An 18,163-nucleotide genomic window follows, 5' to 3' on the forward strand; every position below is an offset into this window, starting at 1 on the left:
ACATGCTCAGCACATACGGCTGAGATGGAGGACAAGTTCTTATGTGTTAAGTACATGACTTGTATTAAATTATGTGTGTTTAACCCCTATTTACACCCACCAATGGTTAAAAAGCATTGCAAGGCTAGGTCTTGAGCATACAAACATTCAAACATCAAAACATTATTCAGCATGTCTGCTCTTTTGTTTGTAGTGTTAAACCCTTAGGGTCTATATTTATGACATTGTAATTTTACTGATTTTATGCACACATATTTATGTAATTTTTAATCTGTTTATTCCATTTCCCTTTTATTACCCTTTGCTGAGATGGGTCTCTGTGTTTTATATAGGTCCTTTTTCTCATTGTTTATATGACAGTGTTCTATAGTCTTCGGCCTAATTAAAGAGAACAGGCCAAAGTCAGCACAGATTGATGAAGAGGATGTACTAAATGAATATGTGCTGTTTGGCATGTTAAAAATTATCCGGAAAACAGAGTGGTTATGACATGAAAGTTTCCTGGTGATACAAAATCATTTAGGGTATTCATCACTTTGATAATTGTGAAGATTTGTGAAGTATCCCCTATCATCCCTGATGCTGAGCAGTAAAATGGACTTTCAGTTTCAGTGAATGTATGAAAATGGCTTGGAAAACACTGTAGGTAGTTTGCAGAATCCATCAGCCACTAGGCATTACTAGGAAAGCAGTAAAACCCCCAAAATACTATCTGCCACAGTACTTCCGTTATCCATCCAATTTCCACTCTGCTGCTGAAACAGTGAGTGGCTTATGGTGCCTAGACTGTGAGGCTAAGCCTGCACTGATCCCTGCCCCTTCAGCTCTAGCTGGTGCTTAATGGTATGTAAAAGGCATTCTGGGTGTGGATCCCATGCTCTTCTGGAGATCTCTTGCCTTGCTTTGTAATTGTCTGGAGAAAGGAGGTTGGCCAGGTTTGGGCTACACGCACTTCGCAGCATGGTTTGAGATTTTGAGACCAAATTGTCGCCAGCAGAGCCTGTAATATTTTGATGTGCTGGGCTGCCACCCTTCTAAGACCTCACTCCTGCTCGCTCCTCTACTGCAGACCTGCAGCACCTCCTTCAGAGACACAGCAAAGCTCAGGCACGTTTGGTCCCCTGTGTAGTGCCCTCCTCAAAAAGCACCTGGCTTGGGTACCCGTTCCAGCCTGCTCTTTAGCCCAGTTTTAGCAGCCAGTGTGCAATGGAGCAGCTATAGTTCAGAAGAAAGTGCTGTATGCCATGGTACTGCCTGCCAGAAAGAGCAAATTAATGTAAAGGACAAGCTTTAAACCAGCTTTTCATGCACATAAAGTGATTTGCACTGAATGCAGTTTGGTTTTATCCAAGAAATGTATTCCTCCTGCACTTGGAGAATCTAGGTTTCCACGCTAACATGGTTGCACCCACAATGGATGTAAGGATGGGGCTCGTACTGAAATTATACCATCTGCCTTAGTGGAGGACTGGCGCTGGCTGTTTTCAGCAAGGGTCTGTGGCTCGCTGCTCTGCAGGCTCTAGGTGCTGCTGTTCTCCATCTGCAGAAAGGAGGTAGCTGAGTATTGTCCCGGTTGGGAGCCTCTTTGAAGACAGTAGGAGGTAAGATTGGAGAGTACAGCTCTAGCCCCTCTCGCCCTTGTGCCCCCCAGAGCTGCGGCTGTGGCTGGCTGCTTTGAAGGAGGGAGGAGGTCTGATTTTTTTTTTTTTCTTTTCTTTTCTTTTGCATCATTCTGGAACAGGCTCTGGTTTCCATCGTGAAATCCCCTGGGAGCGTGCGGCAGTATCACTGTAATGCACAGGCGCTCTGTGATCTCTGGACTCATCACTGAAGGGGGGATTATGCGGCCGGGTTTGACACTGGCCTCTCCCTCAGTTAGACCACAATGAGATTATTTGCTGTGCCAGAATTTTAGGTTTGCTGCCAGGATGATTAATTCCTCTTTATTTTCTTCATCTTCTTCTAACTGAAGCAGTGTTCCTAACTAAATTCACTGATATCAGTCAGCTGCCTTGCTGTTTGATTCTTTTTTGGATTTAGTCTTATCTTATAATGCTCTTGCCTGAAGTGATTTAGGCTAGGGAATTCTGTGTTTCTTATAAGCCTTGTAAATCTACTGAGGTACATTTCTATTTTGATAGCAGTTTTTTCATAGATGCAAAATATTAAACTTGGTCCTTCTTGGTCTTGTAACAACCCTGGAACGGTGCTTTAAAATTATTCAGATATATTTTGTGTGGCTTATATGCAGAGCTCATCATGACAAAATCAGTTTTGTTATTTTTATGATTTCATTCCAAAATGTGTGGAGGGCTTTATTGTAAAATGTGAAGTTTATATTCTGTCTAGTGGAGCTGTTAAAAAGAGAAAGAGACTGCACTAAAATAACAAAGTGATGTGATATCTTCTTATGCCAACATTTGCATGTATTTTGAGGCATGACATTAAAGTTTTGTGAGACAGGTTTTGTGGGTTTTTTTAGCATATAAAGATCTACATTCCTTTAGGAAGAGATATTTTATAATGCAACATTCAGAGACATTTTTTTAATGTCGCTTGAAGTTTTTCCGGCTCCCCCCGCACCACCCTGAGGTCACAGCAATACCAGTGTGATACCTGCCTACCTCCTCTCTCAGGAGACTGCATGTGTTAGACATATGCTCTTTTCTGTTCCAGTAGCCCTCAGCCTAGCCCCAGGGTCACCATATCGCTTGCCTGAGGTTCAGAGCTATGGCTCAGCCCCTTCAGTCCAGAAGGGCGAGGCTGGCAAAGACCTTCTCTTACAGACTATTAATTGGGCAGACAAGCTTTAAGGAGTATTCCTGTGAGCAGTCCGGCAGAGATGGGTCAGAACAGCAGTAGCAAACGTGTGGGTATGAATTGGGATGGACACCACCTTATCATCTGGCGTGTGTGTGTTTAGAACAAGAAACGTATCTCTGTGTGAGGCTGGGAAGGGATGGGAAGGGATCAGCTGGTCTCTGCCTAGTGTGGTTTGCTTGCTTGTGTAGGCTGAAATGGAACAGAAAATAAACATCAAAGGACTGGAGCGCCAAAGGCTGTTAAATGCAAAGAGCCTCCGCTGTATATTGCTAAATAACTTGGATTCCCTTTTTATGGCTGTGCAGATTGAAGCCCACAGTACTGGGCAAGATCAGTCTCAAGTCACAGGCTTTCCCCTCTTGGCGACTACCCGGCTAATGAAGAGAAGGAGAAGAGGAGCAGCTAACTCATGTTCCTTCGCATGCAGCTAGCTCGTGGTGATATTCCTGTAAAGCCTGCTTTGTGAGGGAAGGATGCTTTAGTAGATCCTAAGTGGCTGTTCAGCCTCACAGCAGTGTGTGAACCTCTCCAAAATGCACAAAGGTGCCTTGCAGTGACATAGTTTCCTTGGATTGACTTGCAAGGAAAAGAGGATTTCCCTGAGCTCTGTGAGGATGTGAATAAAACACCAGCCCATCTGCCCGCCTAATGCAATCAGACCAGCATTACATACGGGTGCTTGCAAGAAACACAGCTCCAGAAAGCCTCTCTGAAAGAGGGCAGTCTTGGCAGAGAAATGCAATACTGGAAGTTGCTTTCAAAGTATACTAACATGATCAGGAGTGCTAATATAAGAATCTGGTTAGGCTGACTGCAAAATCCCCAAAGCCCATGTAATTTCCAAGTTTGCCAATCTAGAAGGCAAGAGGTCTGCCCTAAATTCGAAGTGCTCCTGATAACATCACTGGCTGTTCACGTGGCCATTTTCTTGTTGCCTCTGCACTGCAAAGAAGCTGTCACTGTTTTGGATGGCGGGGGGTGAGTGCCTGGTAGTTTTCCCTGTGTTAAACAACCCTTGTCTGACGAATTCCTGGGAGTTTTGGTGAAATTTCTCCCAGGTGGAGGGCGGGATTGGGGGAGAGGAGTATGAGTGGGCAGGGCAGGGGGAGGAATCCCGTGCAGTGAAACAGGCTGAAGATGGATCTGTTAAATAAACTGTTAAATATAATAAATTCTCGGTGCAAAGCAGAATGGCTTTTACTGTACCATTAAAGCCATAATTGCTACATTACTGCACTGTCATCTCTTGGAACATTAGATCAGGAATGGCTTTGAAAATATGTAGGAATTTAAGAAATGCATCTCGGAAGAGCACATTTGCATTTTCCAAGGGAGCCGTGGGAGGCGCCTGCGCTGCAGGGCTGTTTTGAAGTTCTCCTGCTTAAAATGAATGACATTAGTTAGCGGTGAGATAATCGGACAAACATTTCCCATAGCAGTTTTAGGCTTCAAGTTGCACTTGCGGCCTCTCCCTGGCCATGACACTCTCAGAGGCAGGCAGTGCTGCCTCGGGTGAGGTAAACGCTGCGGGCTGTATCGTGCCCCAGGTGTCAAAGGAGTGTGGGACAGAATTGTGCCTCCCCTCGTGCCCAGCAGAAGGCTGGGTTTCCAGCTCAGTGTTCAGAGGAGCACTGGCCAGGGGACCACACTGCTCTGCCTGCCAGCACCCTGGCCCTAGGTGATGGTCTGCTGGCGAGGAGGTGTGGTTTGGCAACCCTCCCTTCAGCACTCTCCAGCTGGAAAAGCATGCTGTCTCAGAGAGAGACCACTTAGTGCATATGTCCTGTGACAGGTTTTTTGCCATTCCATCCCTTCCCTTGGCCAGAACCATCCCAGCTTCTCCAAGTACCTGTTCCTAGGCTCTGCTGCTCCCTCAGGGTGGCTGCGGTGAGAGAAAGTGGGATTTTAACTCCAGGATCTTGTGGTCTACAAGGTCAGCCTGTAAGGATAGATTGAAGAGTAATGCTAATCAGCGCAAGTACTTCAGTCACAGCACCTCTCCAGAGAAAGAGCTTATCAAACTTGAAGTCACATTAAACCTATGTATATTAAAATATTTATTTCACAAAGCTTTACAAAGCCAACTCTGAATTGTAGCTTCTTGTTTTGTTACCTCTTCATGCCCCTCCCAGAGGTTGGCTCACCACTATAATCCCACTTGGTGTACTGGAGAACGTGGTCTCTGCCCATGCATTCTTCCTGGGAGTAGCTTTTGATGTGATGTTTTGTCCCAGAGATGTGGGTGCCAAATACTTTATTCTTGTGTAAATGTTACAGCGCATACTAAAGGTTAATATAGTCAAAGCACTGAGCTCTCTGCTCCCCAAGGTGAAATGAAAAACCATGCTGCCTCTAAACCAGTAGAACAATATTGATGTCACTTGAAACGTGTGTGCTGTGTGAATGGTGCCAAGCTACTCTGTAATGCTGTACTAAGATTTCACATTAGTGGGCCATATTTTGTAATTTTATGGTGACAGTGTGCTTATAAAATGGGTTACTAATAAGTATTCATGGGAAATATTTGACGGTAGAGTTCTGCTTTCCAAATGAGCAAAATCCAGTTGCTTCCTTGATGCATGCTAAGCAGACCTTTATAAAATTACTGTCTGTCTCTTAACTCGCTTGTTAGAGCTGCAGCCCTTAGGTAATTTAGTGGATTTTTTCAGTAAATTAACCTTTTATAAAACATGGTTCTCCAGTTGGTCATGCCAGAATTCAGTGGAGTTCTTATTACATAAAACTGATGCAGTGAGTGGAGGATCAGACCTGCTGCCTTAATGAGTCAAAGAAATATCCCAAAGCAGTATAAAATGCATTATTATTCTTGTTTGTTTGGTCCATAGGATCACAGCGAGCCTCTTCTCTTGCTGTATCAAGACTGGAACAGGCCATGTCTGAAATAACTGTGCAGAGCAGTGCAATGAAGCAAGGACCTGTGCAGCTGTGGACAGCTCTTGAACAAATTTGGCTACAAGCTGGTAAGTCCTGGACCACCTGGAGTTCCTTTTTCCCTCCAGTGGTGAATGAGATGACATAAGTATTAACAGAGTAGTTGAAATCAGTAATTGAAAATCACCTTATTCCAGCAGAAAATCTGCCTATTTTTCCCAGCTGTTTTTTTAAATACTACTTATTTGATTCAATATAACAAAAAAAACATTGGAGTAGTGCGATTCTTCAGCTCACCTCTGTTTTTCCATAACACACAGAAAACTTCAGTCATCACTAAAATATGCCTTTAAAAGAAGAAGGTAGGTAGTTCTTCATTAACAAATGGTAGTTGGTAGGGTCAATTATTTTCATTCTCCTTTTCCTGTGTACTTCCCTGTAATAAAACTGGGCAAACTGTGTATTAAATGTTATTTAGATTGGGAACTTTGCAATCTTTGCTGAGGTTTAAGTGAAAATTATTAAAAAGAGCAAGTCCTCCACTCATTTTATCCTTGACTGTTTGAATCTCCCAAGGACTTGTAGGTTGCATGTCGGTTTGAGACACTCATGCAAAGATGCTACAGCAGAGCACATAAAAGGAAAAAAGAACAGTGAGAAGGAACTCCACCCAAAGGCGATCTCCAAATTCATGAAAGGGCTTTATGTAGGACACTTGGTGAGGAATGGAGTTGCACAGCACATTCTACCATTTGCATTCCAGCATTTCAGGACTGATAGAAAGAGTTCTGACCCTGCAGTTTTGTTCGAGTGAGACAGCTTTTCTTCCACAACTGGGCCTGTAGTTGTGCACCTGAAATTACATTTGAGTGCTGTGATTGCTGCTTAGATGTCTCTGCTACCATTTGCAACAAAAAAAAAAACGCAGAGCCTACTGGAACCTTGCTGATAATTTGCTATTCTGTATGCAGGAGAACCTTTCAAATTCTCATTTAGTTAATCTGTACAATTGACAATTCTCACATAAAACCTGGCAGTCTCACCCTACTTCTCAGCAAAGATTTTTATAGCTGGTTTTTTGGGCCATTTCCTACCAATTAGACTTCAGTTCTGGTACAAAATATGTGACATTCTTTTTGTTACAATTTGACTAACTATTAAAGAACAAAACAAGTTACCTTATGGAATGCATCATCCTTTAAGTTAATCACATGCGTTCACTTAATGGCTTGTGTGTATGTAAATTAAGATGATGTGCTGTGGGCTTCAAAATCACTAGCAAAATTTTACTTTATTCAGTTTATGCTCCTAATTTAAGGCTGCAAGAGGAGGCTGGTGGGGAGCAAAAAAACTAGAGTTTATTGTGGTGAGAAGTCAGGTGTCTGTTGTCCATCATCCTGCAGATAGCTCTAGGCAGTTTACATTTTTGCTGCTCTGCGGAAAGACAAAAGCAATAAAGACCTAGTGCTTGCTGTGACCTAGCTGTGAATTGCTACGATTACTTTTTAGTGTAAATCGAGTGCCTTTCTCAAAGGTGTTAATTAATTCTTTTAGTTAGAATTTATTTTAATAAGCTGTAACTTTTCTGTCCTGTAATTTTTTAAATCTTTGTTGTGTTTCATGCTTACTTTTAACTGGACTTGAATCAGGATTGATATTCTGAAAATACATACTGTGACTGCTTTGTAATTTCATTACTGAAGTCAGTTATTGTTATGGATGCAGCTTAATGAGCTCTTGGTGAGGTAGTGCCCATTCTCTTCTTGCAGTAGTGTGGAAGTTGCTGCATTCTGGTACCCTGAGGGGTGAGGAGTGATGCAGGTATTTTGGGGTAGTCTTCACTCTCTGTGGAGAAGGGCACTGCGCCTGAAGAATGAGAGGACTTCTTTGAAGTGGGTCGGATCTTACACTGGGCTTAGTGAAGGGAATAGTCCAAAAGGGTATCACTGACCCTCTGTACTAGAATCTTTCCCATCTGGAAGGAGGGGAAAGGAGGAACAGCTATACCATAAGAAGTTAATAACTTCCAAAATAGAGATATTTCATAAACAACATGTTAAACAGAAATGCGTGGTTAAAAACAGTTGAGGTAGTCACATGCTTTTGCATTACAGCTCACCCCAAAATTAACAGCTGTGGAAAGCAACAGGCGATTAGCGTAACATTCTGATGCCTGCATCCGGAGTCCCTTTGTATGCATGATAGAGCCGCAGCAGTATGCTGTAGATTTCTATCAGGTTTAGCTTGGACTTGTCCTTTTTCAGCCAATGACTCATCTTGTGACTCTAGGCAAGTTGCCTAACTTTTTCACACTTCAGGGTCCTATCTCTAAAGGGAAAAAATGTTAATCTGCTTTTGGGTCAACCAGGGGATCAGGCCCAGCCAGCATGGGTTCATGAAAGGCAGGTCCTGCTTGACCAACCTGATCTCCTTTTATGACCTGGTGACCCACCTGGTAGATGATGGAAAGGCTGTGGATGTCATTTACCTGGACTTTAGCAAAGCTTTTGACACCGTCTCCCACAATATTCTCCTTGGGAAGCTGGCAGCTCATGTCTTGGACGGGCGTAGTCTTTGCTGGGTAAAAAACTGGTTGGGTGGCCGAGCCCAGAGAGTAGTGGTAAATGGAGTTAAGTCCAGTTGGCAGCCGGTCACGAGCGGTGTTCCCCAGGGCTCTTTTTTGGGGCCAGCCTTGTTTAATATCTTTATCGATCTGGATGAGGGGATTGAGTGCACCCTCAGTAAGTTTGCAGATGACACCAAGCTGGGTGGAAGTGTCAATCTGCTGGAGGGTAGGATGGCCCTGCAGAGGGACCTGGACAGGCTGGACTGATGGGCCAAGGCCAACTGTATGAGGTTTAACAAGGCCAAGTGCTGGGTCCTGCACTTCGGCCACAACAACCCCATGCAACGCTACAGGCTTGGGGAAGAGTGGCTGGGAAGCTGCCTGGCCGAAAAGGATCTGGGGGTGTTGGTCGGCAGCCGGCTGAACATGAGCCAGCAGTGTGCCCAGGTGGCCAAGAAGGCCACCAGCATCCTGGCTTGTATGAGGAATAGTGTGGCCAGCAGGAGCAGGGAGGTGATTGTTCCCCTGTACTCGGTGCTGGTGAGGCCGCACCTGGAATCCTGTGTCCAGTTTTGGGCCCCTCAATACAAGAAAGACATTGAGGTGCTGGAGCGTGTCCAGAGAAGGGCAACAAGGCTGGTGAAGGGTCTGGAGCACAGGCCTTATGAGGAGTGGCTGAGGGAACTGGGGTTGTTTAGCCTGGAGAAGAGGAGGCTGAGGGGAGACCTTATCGCTCTCTACAACTACCTGAAAGGAGGTTGTAGTGAGGTGGGTGTTGGTCTCTTCTCCCAAGTAATTAGCGATCGGACGAGAGGAAATGGGCTTAAGCTGCGCCAGGGGAGGTTTAGGTTGGAAATTAGGAGAAATTTCTTTACAGAAAGGGTGGTCAAGAATTGGAACAGGCTGCCCAGAGAGGTGGAGTCACCATCCCTGGAAGTGTTCAAAAAACGTGTAGACGTGGCACTCTGGGACATGGTTTAGTCTAGTCTACCCTTGATTGGTTTAGTGTGGACCTGGTAGTGTAGGTTAATGGTTGGACTGGATGATCTTAAAGGTCTTTTCCAACCTAAACGATTCTATGATTCTATGACTTGTGTGGTGTTGTTTTTGTTGTTGTTCACACTTTAACCTTTTTTGTGTGAATCATAAATCTTTAGCTCAAATTATTACAATTTCCTAACCTCATACTACAGTAAATTTGTAACAAAGCATCCATCCTTTTCAGACACTAACAGGATGCAGCTGGCCATGTCTCTATGTGGGTATGGATTTAGAGCACTAGGCTGCAGTTGTGTCTGGGTTGCATTAGAGCCATTACAGTTCCCGTGCTTCTTCGTATCCCAAGGCATGAAAACTAATGGTACCAACTGACTAATCTAGTTAGAGCTTTCTGCACTTAGACTGGAAAAAGGCATACAAAACCAGCTATCCCACAGCTATGTGAGGCTGTTCTTAGAGCCCTCCACCAGCCAGGCCAGGCCACAAAGCCAGCACATGGGTGCTTGCAAGGGGACCTAACTATCAGATGGTGCTTATGTAGGGGAATTGTTCCTGTGTCACCCTCCACCTGCAGCTGCAATCAGCGCTCCTGCCTTGTGCAGAAGCATCCTCAGTCCCTCGGAGCTGGAGCGCCCTTGTTGCGCTCCTAACGGGTCTCACAATTACTGCGTGAGAACATGTGCGTTCTTTTAACAGTGGCTGAAGGCGAGCGAGGCTGTGAACCTTGTGCAAATAGTTAAGCTTTTTTGTCCTGTGATAAAGATACTTATCTCATGCATAAGAGGGCAGAAACTTAATGGTTTTATCTGTAACTCTTCTGGGTTTATGACCAGCACAGTTATGTAGGGAAGATAATAAAGCAGCAGCTTTGGAAGTGCAGCTGCTAAGTCTGAATGTGCTGCACTGTCATGGATGCTGCACCTTGGCTTTCCATGCAGCAGTGCCTAGTGAACTTTGGCAAGCTAATTTTTTGTAGCTTACTGTAAGCAGCCAAAGAGCTACTTGATGGATCTGTGGTCTTTTAGAAAGAGTCCTCTTCTTCTCTTTCACACATCCAAATAAAACTGGGAATTCTCACTGTTAATCTATGTCCAGCCATCTCTTGTAGGACCTGCTGGGAGTACAGTCATCTGCAGCAGGGAACTTAGCACATTTCTTCAGTCAGCTTCCATATCTTCCTGTTTTCCCTGCAGGTAGTCACAATTAGCCTTGGAAGAATACAAGGTCTGCTGTCCCCAAAGACTAGAGACCTTGTCCACTCCCTGTGGAAGGCGTGCTTAAAGGAATACTAATAGGAATATTCTGTTTTCAAGTGTTCTGCAGCAAAGACTGTGATTAACACAGCTTGTCTGGTCCCTTTTAACAATAACCACCCAGTCCTCTTGAAATGTAACAGCTTCTTAAAAGGAGACAGTTGTCTTATTAGGTTTTAACATTAATAAGCCTAAACATTGTTCTTGGCCCCAAGGCCAAGAAACAGGTCACTTCAAGGAGTACTTGGGAAGGGTGCTGCAGTGCACATGCTGCTGTGGTGCAGCTCCAGGAGAGCTGGTCTTTATGTGATCCATATGCCCGTTTTTCCTCTTTGTTCTGTGTTTCATGACTGAGAGCTTGAATTCAACTTTGAGAGGAGAGAAGGAACTTCTGCAGCATTGGTAAAGCTTGTTAACTCCTTCCACCTCTTGTTGCAGGAAGAGCTGCAAGGGGAATCCTAGAGATTACTGGTGATAATACTGCTTGTGTTACCAAGAGAAATGTCTGACCTAGGAGCTATTTCTACCCCTTATTTCCTTTTTAAAATCTTGCCAGTAGTCCTCCATTCTGTTTAGAAAATACAATCATGCTGTTTGGCTAAGGAAAATGTACTTCAAATGGTTCAAATTTATGACCAAAATTTACCTTCATTCGACATTTTTATAAGATCACTTTTGACCCAGACAGCAAAGTGTGTCAGTACTGAAAAGAAATAGTTTTAATAGTTTTAAGCTCTTTGGGTAACTGGAGTGATTTCTTATCTGAAGTATGTGTGATTATATTTCCAGGCAGTAATGACTGTATGCTCTATTTAGCATACAGAGCATTTTAGAATGCTGCAAGCCAGTTTTAATAAGAGTTCTAATATTCCAGCTCCTGTTGCTATATTATTTTAAGCTTTACTTTTAACTACAATGTCCACTTTGTTTGTCTTTACTAGTACTTTATATCTGACAATTTAGCTTCTTGACTAACCCAATACTTTACCAAATATGGCCACTCACAGCAAAGTAGGTCTGGTAATTTGATCTAAGATTGGCTAAATGCCTGCTAAGCACAGTCTGCGAACCTCACCAGGTAGACCTAAGGCTAATTTAAAGGAGCATTTAAAGAAAAATGGCTAGGATAACTATTCCATGTACTCACAGTGGGGCTGGAGCGAGCTACCTGCTGTCTCAATAACGTGCTAAACTTTACCCTAGGAAAAAAATATTATAATGAACATGCCATGAACAAGATATGTAAAGAAAGCCAGTGTAGCAGAGAACAGTGAGCTAATGGAAAAACATCTGCTCCCCCGAGTTATGTGCAGCAGGAACTTTTTTTTTCCCCCCTTCACAAAACGCTTGCGATTTATTTATTTTATTCCATATGGGCCAATTCCTGGGAAAAAGCTGCGTTAGAGGAGATGGGCTTTGTTCCACGAGAACGTGTCGTCAGAGCCAGCGGACTGGAATCTTCAACCCCAGCTGGCCCGCGGCCGCACAGCCGCACAGCGGGGGCCCCGACAGCAGCCAAGGCCATGGCCGGGCCCTCCCCTGCTGCCCCTCAGCTCGCCCAGCACAGTTTGTGTTTGCACAGCTTGCGCACGGGTATTTAAATGCTCTTCCTTCCTGAAGCTTTTAGCGATCCTAAGCTCCCTCAAGTTAGTAGCTCTGATATTAAAGGTGTTTATCAGGTTGGGGAGACATCTTTACTGACATTGCCAGAATAGCTGGGATCAGATACTGTCCCGTGATGCAGCACTGGTTGTTGAAGCCATTCTAGTATTTTTTTCTTTCTTTTTTGTTTTAAAAAAAAATGCTTTCAAATTTTAGAATTTCAAATTTAGAACTTCCCCATTTACTGCTTGAGTTTTTGAGCTCCATAAGCGCTGCTGATTTTTGTGGTTCTTTACAGTGACACAAAGCAGTGTGAAAAGCTGGAGCCTGGCGAGTGGGAGCAGGAAGGAGTCCTTTATTACACAGCTATTACTGAGGAGAATAAAGGTTTACTGCAAAGATGGCTGCCTTGCAGTGTTTACTTACTGGGAGGAATTAGAAACACTTCACTCTGGAGACAGAATGGTAAAGTGAGCTGGTTTGGTCCCCTTTGAAGTGTTACTGGTGAAGTTAAGAAGCCAGCGGTGGTTCTGCTAAGCTTCCTGGTTTAGCAAGCTCTGTCCTAGGCTTTTCCGGGGTGCAGGCTAAGTACCACCAAATTCTCCATTTCTCTTCATCTGAACATCCTCAGGGGGATGCTAGGTATTGACCTACACTCTCCAGCTTGGTTTAGTTTATTTTCTACCAACAAGCAATATAAAAAGTCAAAAGGAGTCTTGGCCTTACATCAGTACTGGGCATTTTGGATTGCTTCCCCCATTCCTGAGGCTTTTGGATGTTTCTCATTGCTGGAGCAGGACGTGAAACTTTGTGTACTGATAATCCCTTGGCATGGGCGGTCTTCAAAGACCACATACCATTTCTCGAAATCTGGGACATGCAAACATGCACATACGTGTGAACAGTCGCTTGTGAAGGATACAGGCAGCAGCTAGCAATGCTCTTTGTTAAGCTGTCTGTAGATCCCTTGCTGAGAGATCGATAGAAACCTGTTGCACTGCCAGTGGTACCCAGAGAACGACAGAGGGTACCAAATACTAGCATTTCCTCAGCTGCTCAGTAACTTTTGGGCAAGTGATAAAGTGTATACAGCCATAAAGAAGGAAGCAGGACATTTATTCATGCCAGAGACAGAAAATAGGAATTTATACTTGACTAGGCTGGAATATGAAGACTTAGAAGTCCTTTCTTTGACTATAGCCAGTAATACATGTTTTCAGAGAGAGTGAAAGAAAACCCAAAAGGTGGCCTTCCAGTAGAAGCATTTTTATGTTATCAGTGGTGGCCTTATTGCCTGGAAGATGGTGGCTTGCTTCTCCCAGCTGGGAAAGAGCTGTTTCCTCACCAGTGAGCAGGGCTCCACTTCACATAAAGGAACCAGCTATCTTGTAGTATTTCAAGTAGTGTTTTGACTGTGCTCATTTAGTGTAGAAGGTAGCTTGTGGAAGTTCTGTGTTGCTTCCAGAAATTTTCACTCTAATGCTGCATTTGTAAATAAGCTTAGTGGCCATTTCAGCCCCTGCAAAATCTGAAGCTTGGAAACCTAAAGCGGGTCCCTGGACTCCAGTTAACTACCAGTTTGTATGCAAAGACAGCCTTTGAGGATGTAAATCTATGGCCTCATTCAAAGAGCAAGCGGCTGAGCTCAGGTGGATGGAAACACATGGCGGTTTCTGTTCTCCTTCATTTCTGTATCAAAGGTTTGCATCAAATGAAATTATTGCATTCAGGATACAGCTTGAGGAATCTTCCATCTAATCTGCCCGCAAATTGTCAAGCTACTGCGTGCACGGTGGTGTCATAATATGAAACAATGACTAAGTGCCACCTGCCAGAAAAGAAAGGCAGCGGGGGAACCCTTTGTCACAGTAGTAACTGTACTCACTGCTGAATGCAGAGCTGTCTCAGAGGAGTGGGCCTTTCCAGCTGGCTAAGGGCTGCTGCAGTAACAAGCATTAATAGCTCCTGGAGGCAGATGATGTGGAACAGAAATCACCTCCCTACACACCCTCACAGGTCCTCTCACTTTCTTAAAGTGTGAAGGGCTGATCCTTACTGTACCATGCTGCTGGTCATCTGGCTGCGTTGCGCTGGCTGTGTTGCTATGCAGTAGCGTTTTTGGGGTGGACAAGAGTAGACGAGTGCTTTAGGTCCAGTGGGCACACACAACCAAGTGATGTGGAGCAGTCTGCTTGTGGGAGTTAAGTGCTGCGTCTTGGATAACACCAAACGTGATTTGCCAGGAATGAAATTTTAACTCTTGCATTGTTCATATCGCAGAAATGCATTTCAAATCAATTTGATTTTTTGGCTAGAATTACAATTGTTGCTGCTTCTGTGGTGACAAGCACAATCACTCTTAACACTGCTGTGAAACGCTTGGGAAACGGGAAATAGAGTCAGCATTCAAGGTGATGGCAGGCAACTCTGTTCCTCAGACTAGTGCTGTGATGCAGACATGACTAGATTACACTGTTGTTACGCCTCTGATGGACTCCCTAACAGAGCTCTGTCAAATAATTTATCTTGGAGATGAAAAAAAGAGCCTGACTGCAGGAGACCCAGCTTTGTCAGTGTTCTGGGAAGCTCTCGGTCTGTGCGTTTGTTACTGGTCTTTAGAGAGTGAGGAGATGATATGCCTCTGGCAATTCTCACTTGATTAAGGATCTTAACTGTAGATGAGCTTACATGCTAGCAGAAACAGCTGGAAGAAGTAGGAGCTCATATTAGGAGCTAACGATAATCTGAGTGGAGATGCATGCTACTCTCTGGGACTGGGCGCAGCATTAAGACAGTGGGAGTGTGCAAGTCAAGTGCAAGTGCAAGTCAAGACAAAGGAGGCCAGAGCCACAAGAGGAGATGACAGTTGTTTAGAAGAACAGTTGTTTAGAAGAACAGCAGAGTAGGCTGGACAGTACTGCAAGAGAGCACAGATGGGAAGCACAAGGTGGATATGAGAAAGAAAGGAATCATGCTAGGTTGGACCTTGGAGTCAGCTGGATAGCTACTCATGGTCTCAGTGGGTGCAGGCTCAAGCTTCAGTAAGTGAATGAAAGGAGACAGTGCACAATTCATCCTGTCTTTGCCCATCCATGCAGTGCACTGTCTCAGCCCATACCTACAGGTAAAAATGCTGAAATACTTCCTAATAATCATTCACACTCAGAGTTTCTTGCATTACTCCAGAGAGGCTAATAGAGGAGGTGATACATCCAGGATGATCATCTCTCTTTGCTCAGTAGCATTGAGAGCCTTTGGTGGTACTTAATTCAAAACAGAATGTAAATTTGTTTTAAGTTTTTATGAAGATGGTGTTAAGGGAGAGAGCAAGGAAGCTTGCAAACATGGCCTATAGAACTCAAAGTTGTGAAGAATGTACCAAGAATGATGTAGTCCAACAATTGGAGGTTCATAAATGGTTTCCCTGAAGCACTAAACCTTTTACAGGATAAGAATTACAGATCTTCTGTACCTGTGTCAGCCTGAGGAGATACCCTCTGCTTTGGAGTGGAATTGGGTGCCACATCTCTATAACAGAACTTCCTCGTGAGGGCTGCTAATTTGGTTAGAAGTTTATTTACAGCATGATTAGGTGATATAAGGAGATACGCTGAATAATCCAGTGGACAGGAAGAGGCTAATGCAGGTAACGCAAAGGCAGGTGTTCAGTACTTTCCGTACCATTGAGGAGGCAGGAGTATTACCATGATAAATTTAATGAATCCTTGTTTTTTGGTTTTGATTTCTGCCTCTAGCTGTGTTTTTATTCCACATTGCGTAAGCATATCTTGTTAATCTGTAAATAAAATGAGTATGTAATAGAAGTGAAAAATGAGTTTACAGAAAACACGTTTTAATGCAGGCCTAAATGATTTCCCTTAATGTCTATTTTTAGCTGGGTGGGTGCACTCCTTTCCTTTCGTAACCCAAAGGCACCTCTCTCGTTCTTTTTTATGCAAATTAGGCCTCCCACACCATTAAATCATTTTTTATTGACTATTGAGCCTGCAAAGAAATGGACTGAACTTTAATATGCTACATTACCATACCATAAAATACAATTTGTAGATCTTATTTAGATTCTGTGTTGCTGCACTTCCTCTAAATAATTGTTATTACTGAAGAAGATTTACAGGCACCGTTGAAAGAAAGAATAAGTACTCTCCATTTTGTATGCATTGGAACACTGGCTGTGCGTGATTTCCCATCTAAAACCCCCTTGCTCCTGATTCTTTTCTGAAATGAAACAAGTCACATTATGCTGTTAGTTGCTAATAGAGCTTTTAATATGGCAGTATCCAGAGCTTCTGCTGACTTCAAACAGTGCCAGGATTTCACCCCTTCTTTTGTGCCGCTAAGTTTGTGCCAACTTTGCAAATGAAGTGTTTATCTTCAGGCTGTGAATCGTCACTTTGCACATCCCCATCCTCACTATTGCCACATGCACAGCGTCAGCTGCTATGCAGCACTTGGCAGGAAAATGCTCTGTTCCTTGGGAAGTGCAAGTAAAATACTGTCCTCCCACAAACTTTTGAATAAGGCTGCGCACATACTCAGCTTGACAAGGTATATGGGCTTGCTTTCTGTTTTTACAGATAGCTGCAGCCTCTTGGAGCCAAGGGAAGGGATGCATGCCGAAATTTCATAATGATTAACCAGAGAGAAATGTATTTGAGTCACTCTTTAAGAGTATAGCTCTTACTAAGGAGCTAATGTTTTGCTCATGTTGACAGCCTTGGAGAATGACATTTATCTGTAGCACAACCTAGGGATGGCTAAGAAATATTCGAGCATTTTCTCGACAATGTCTCACCCTTCTTGTAGAAGGACCTCTTCAGAAGTGGAAGGGTGTTCAGCCATGCTGTCATTTCAATACACAGTCATTTTCAGTGTGCCAATGGAAGTGCTATTTGTGGTCCCAGTCTCATGTCAGATAGGCCAAGGAGAAGCCTTTCATGGTCAGGGAGGACTGCCTTTTGAGATGCTCTCCTGCTCACCTCTACCCAGCAAGCTCCATGTCAGCATGCCAAGTCCCCACAGTCATCTGGGTCTCCCACCGTTCTGAAACTGGCAGAGTTTCAAAGCTATTTAAGAGGAATTTTCAGGCTAATTTCCCCCCTCACAGAGACTTTCTGTGAATATTCATTACCTTTAAAAGTCAGGGCATTTAAGGTTGTGTCTAATTTCAGAATTATTTATCTAAATCTGGAGCCTGAATTAGTAATTTTGAATTGGACTCTGGAACTGTCAATACTTACTGCATTACCACATCATTTTACAAAAAAAAAAAAGAGACTTTGAGCTTTTACAGTGATAAGGTGTAGAACACAAACAGGTTATGGACCAAAGAGCAATGGCTGCTGTATGAAGAGAGAGAATTATTTTATATACATGCATGCATACATACATATATACATGCATACGTATGTACATATATATTTTAAAAGTTTCCCTTTTCAGTTATGTGTGGCAGTGAAAATTGTTTATCACTTTTTAAGCCTTTTGCAAGGATTTAATGCATAATAAATCTAGAATTAGACTAGACTATTTCGGTTGGAAGGGACCTACAACGATCATCTAGTCCAACACAACAATTATCTAGTCCAACGGTGATCTAGTCCAAACCCTGAGAAATGTTAACGTTTAACTGTGACATATGTTATGAATTTTATGTTTAACATGAGGAATTATTTGATTAACAAATAATAGTCAAGCATGTTAGTATGCCTGTTACAGAGAAAACCTCTAAGATTGTTGCTGATAGTTGAAGAAAGTAAATGACTGAGCAGTCTCTTCCAAGAGCGCTCTTTTGTTTTTCTGTAGAGTATGTGTGAGGAAGTAAATGTGTGAATACACAATATGAATTAGTCTCTGTGATAAAAGCCTTTTGATTTTAATAGTCTCTGAAAAGTTAAGAGACAGCTATCTCATAAACTAGACAAATAAGCAGAGAGAAACACTTTTAATCATCTTTTAAAATGTGGAAATACTCTTTTAAATAAGTTATCTAATGTCCAGCTCAGTCAGA

At 43.3% G+C, this 18,163-nt stretch overlaps 1 protein-coding gene across 2 annotated transcripts in view; it reads left to right on the forward strand.

Annotated features, from left to right (window-relative positions):
- The window catches only part of TTC7A (tetratricopeptide repeat domain 7A), a 184,758-nt gene that overhangs the window by 130,903 nt on the left and 35,692 nt on the right, over positions 1 to 18,163 (forward strand). For both annotated transcript variants that reach the window (XM_075706834.1, XM_075706833.1), the window contains one exon: positions 5,670 to 5,804. In XM_075706834.1, the coding sequence (XP_075562949.1) occupies positions 5,670 to 5,804 (135 nt within the window). The remainder of the gene's footprint in view (positions 1 to 5,669; positions 5,805 to 18,163) is intronic.

This window comes from Pelecanus crispus, chromosome 3 (assembly GCF_030463565.1).
Source record: "Pelecanus crispus isolate bPelCri1 chromosome 3, bPelCri1.pri, whole genome shotgun sequence".
Lineage (NCBI taxonomy): Eukaryota > Metazoa > Chordata > Aves > Pelecaniformes > Pelecanidae > Pelecanus > Pelecanus crispus.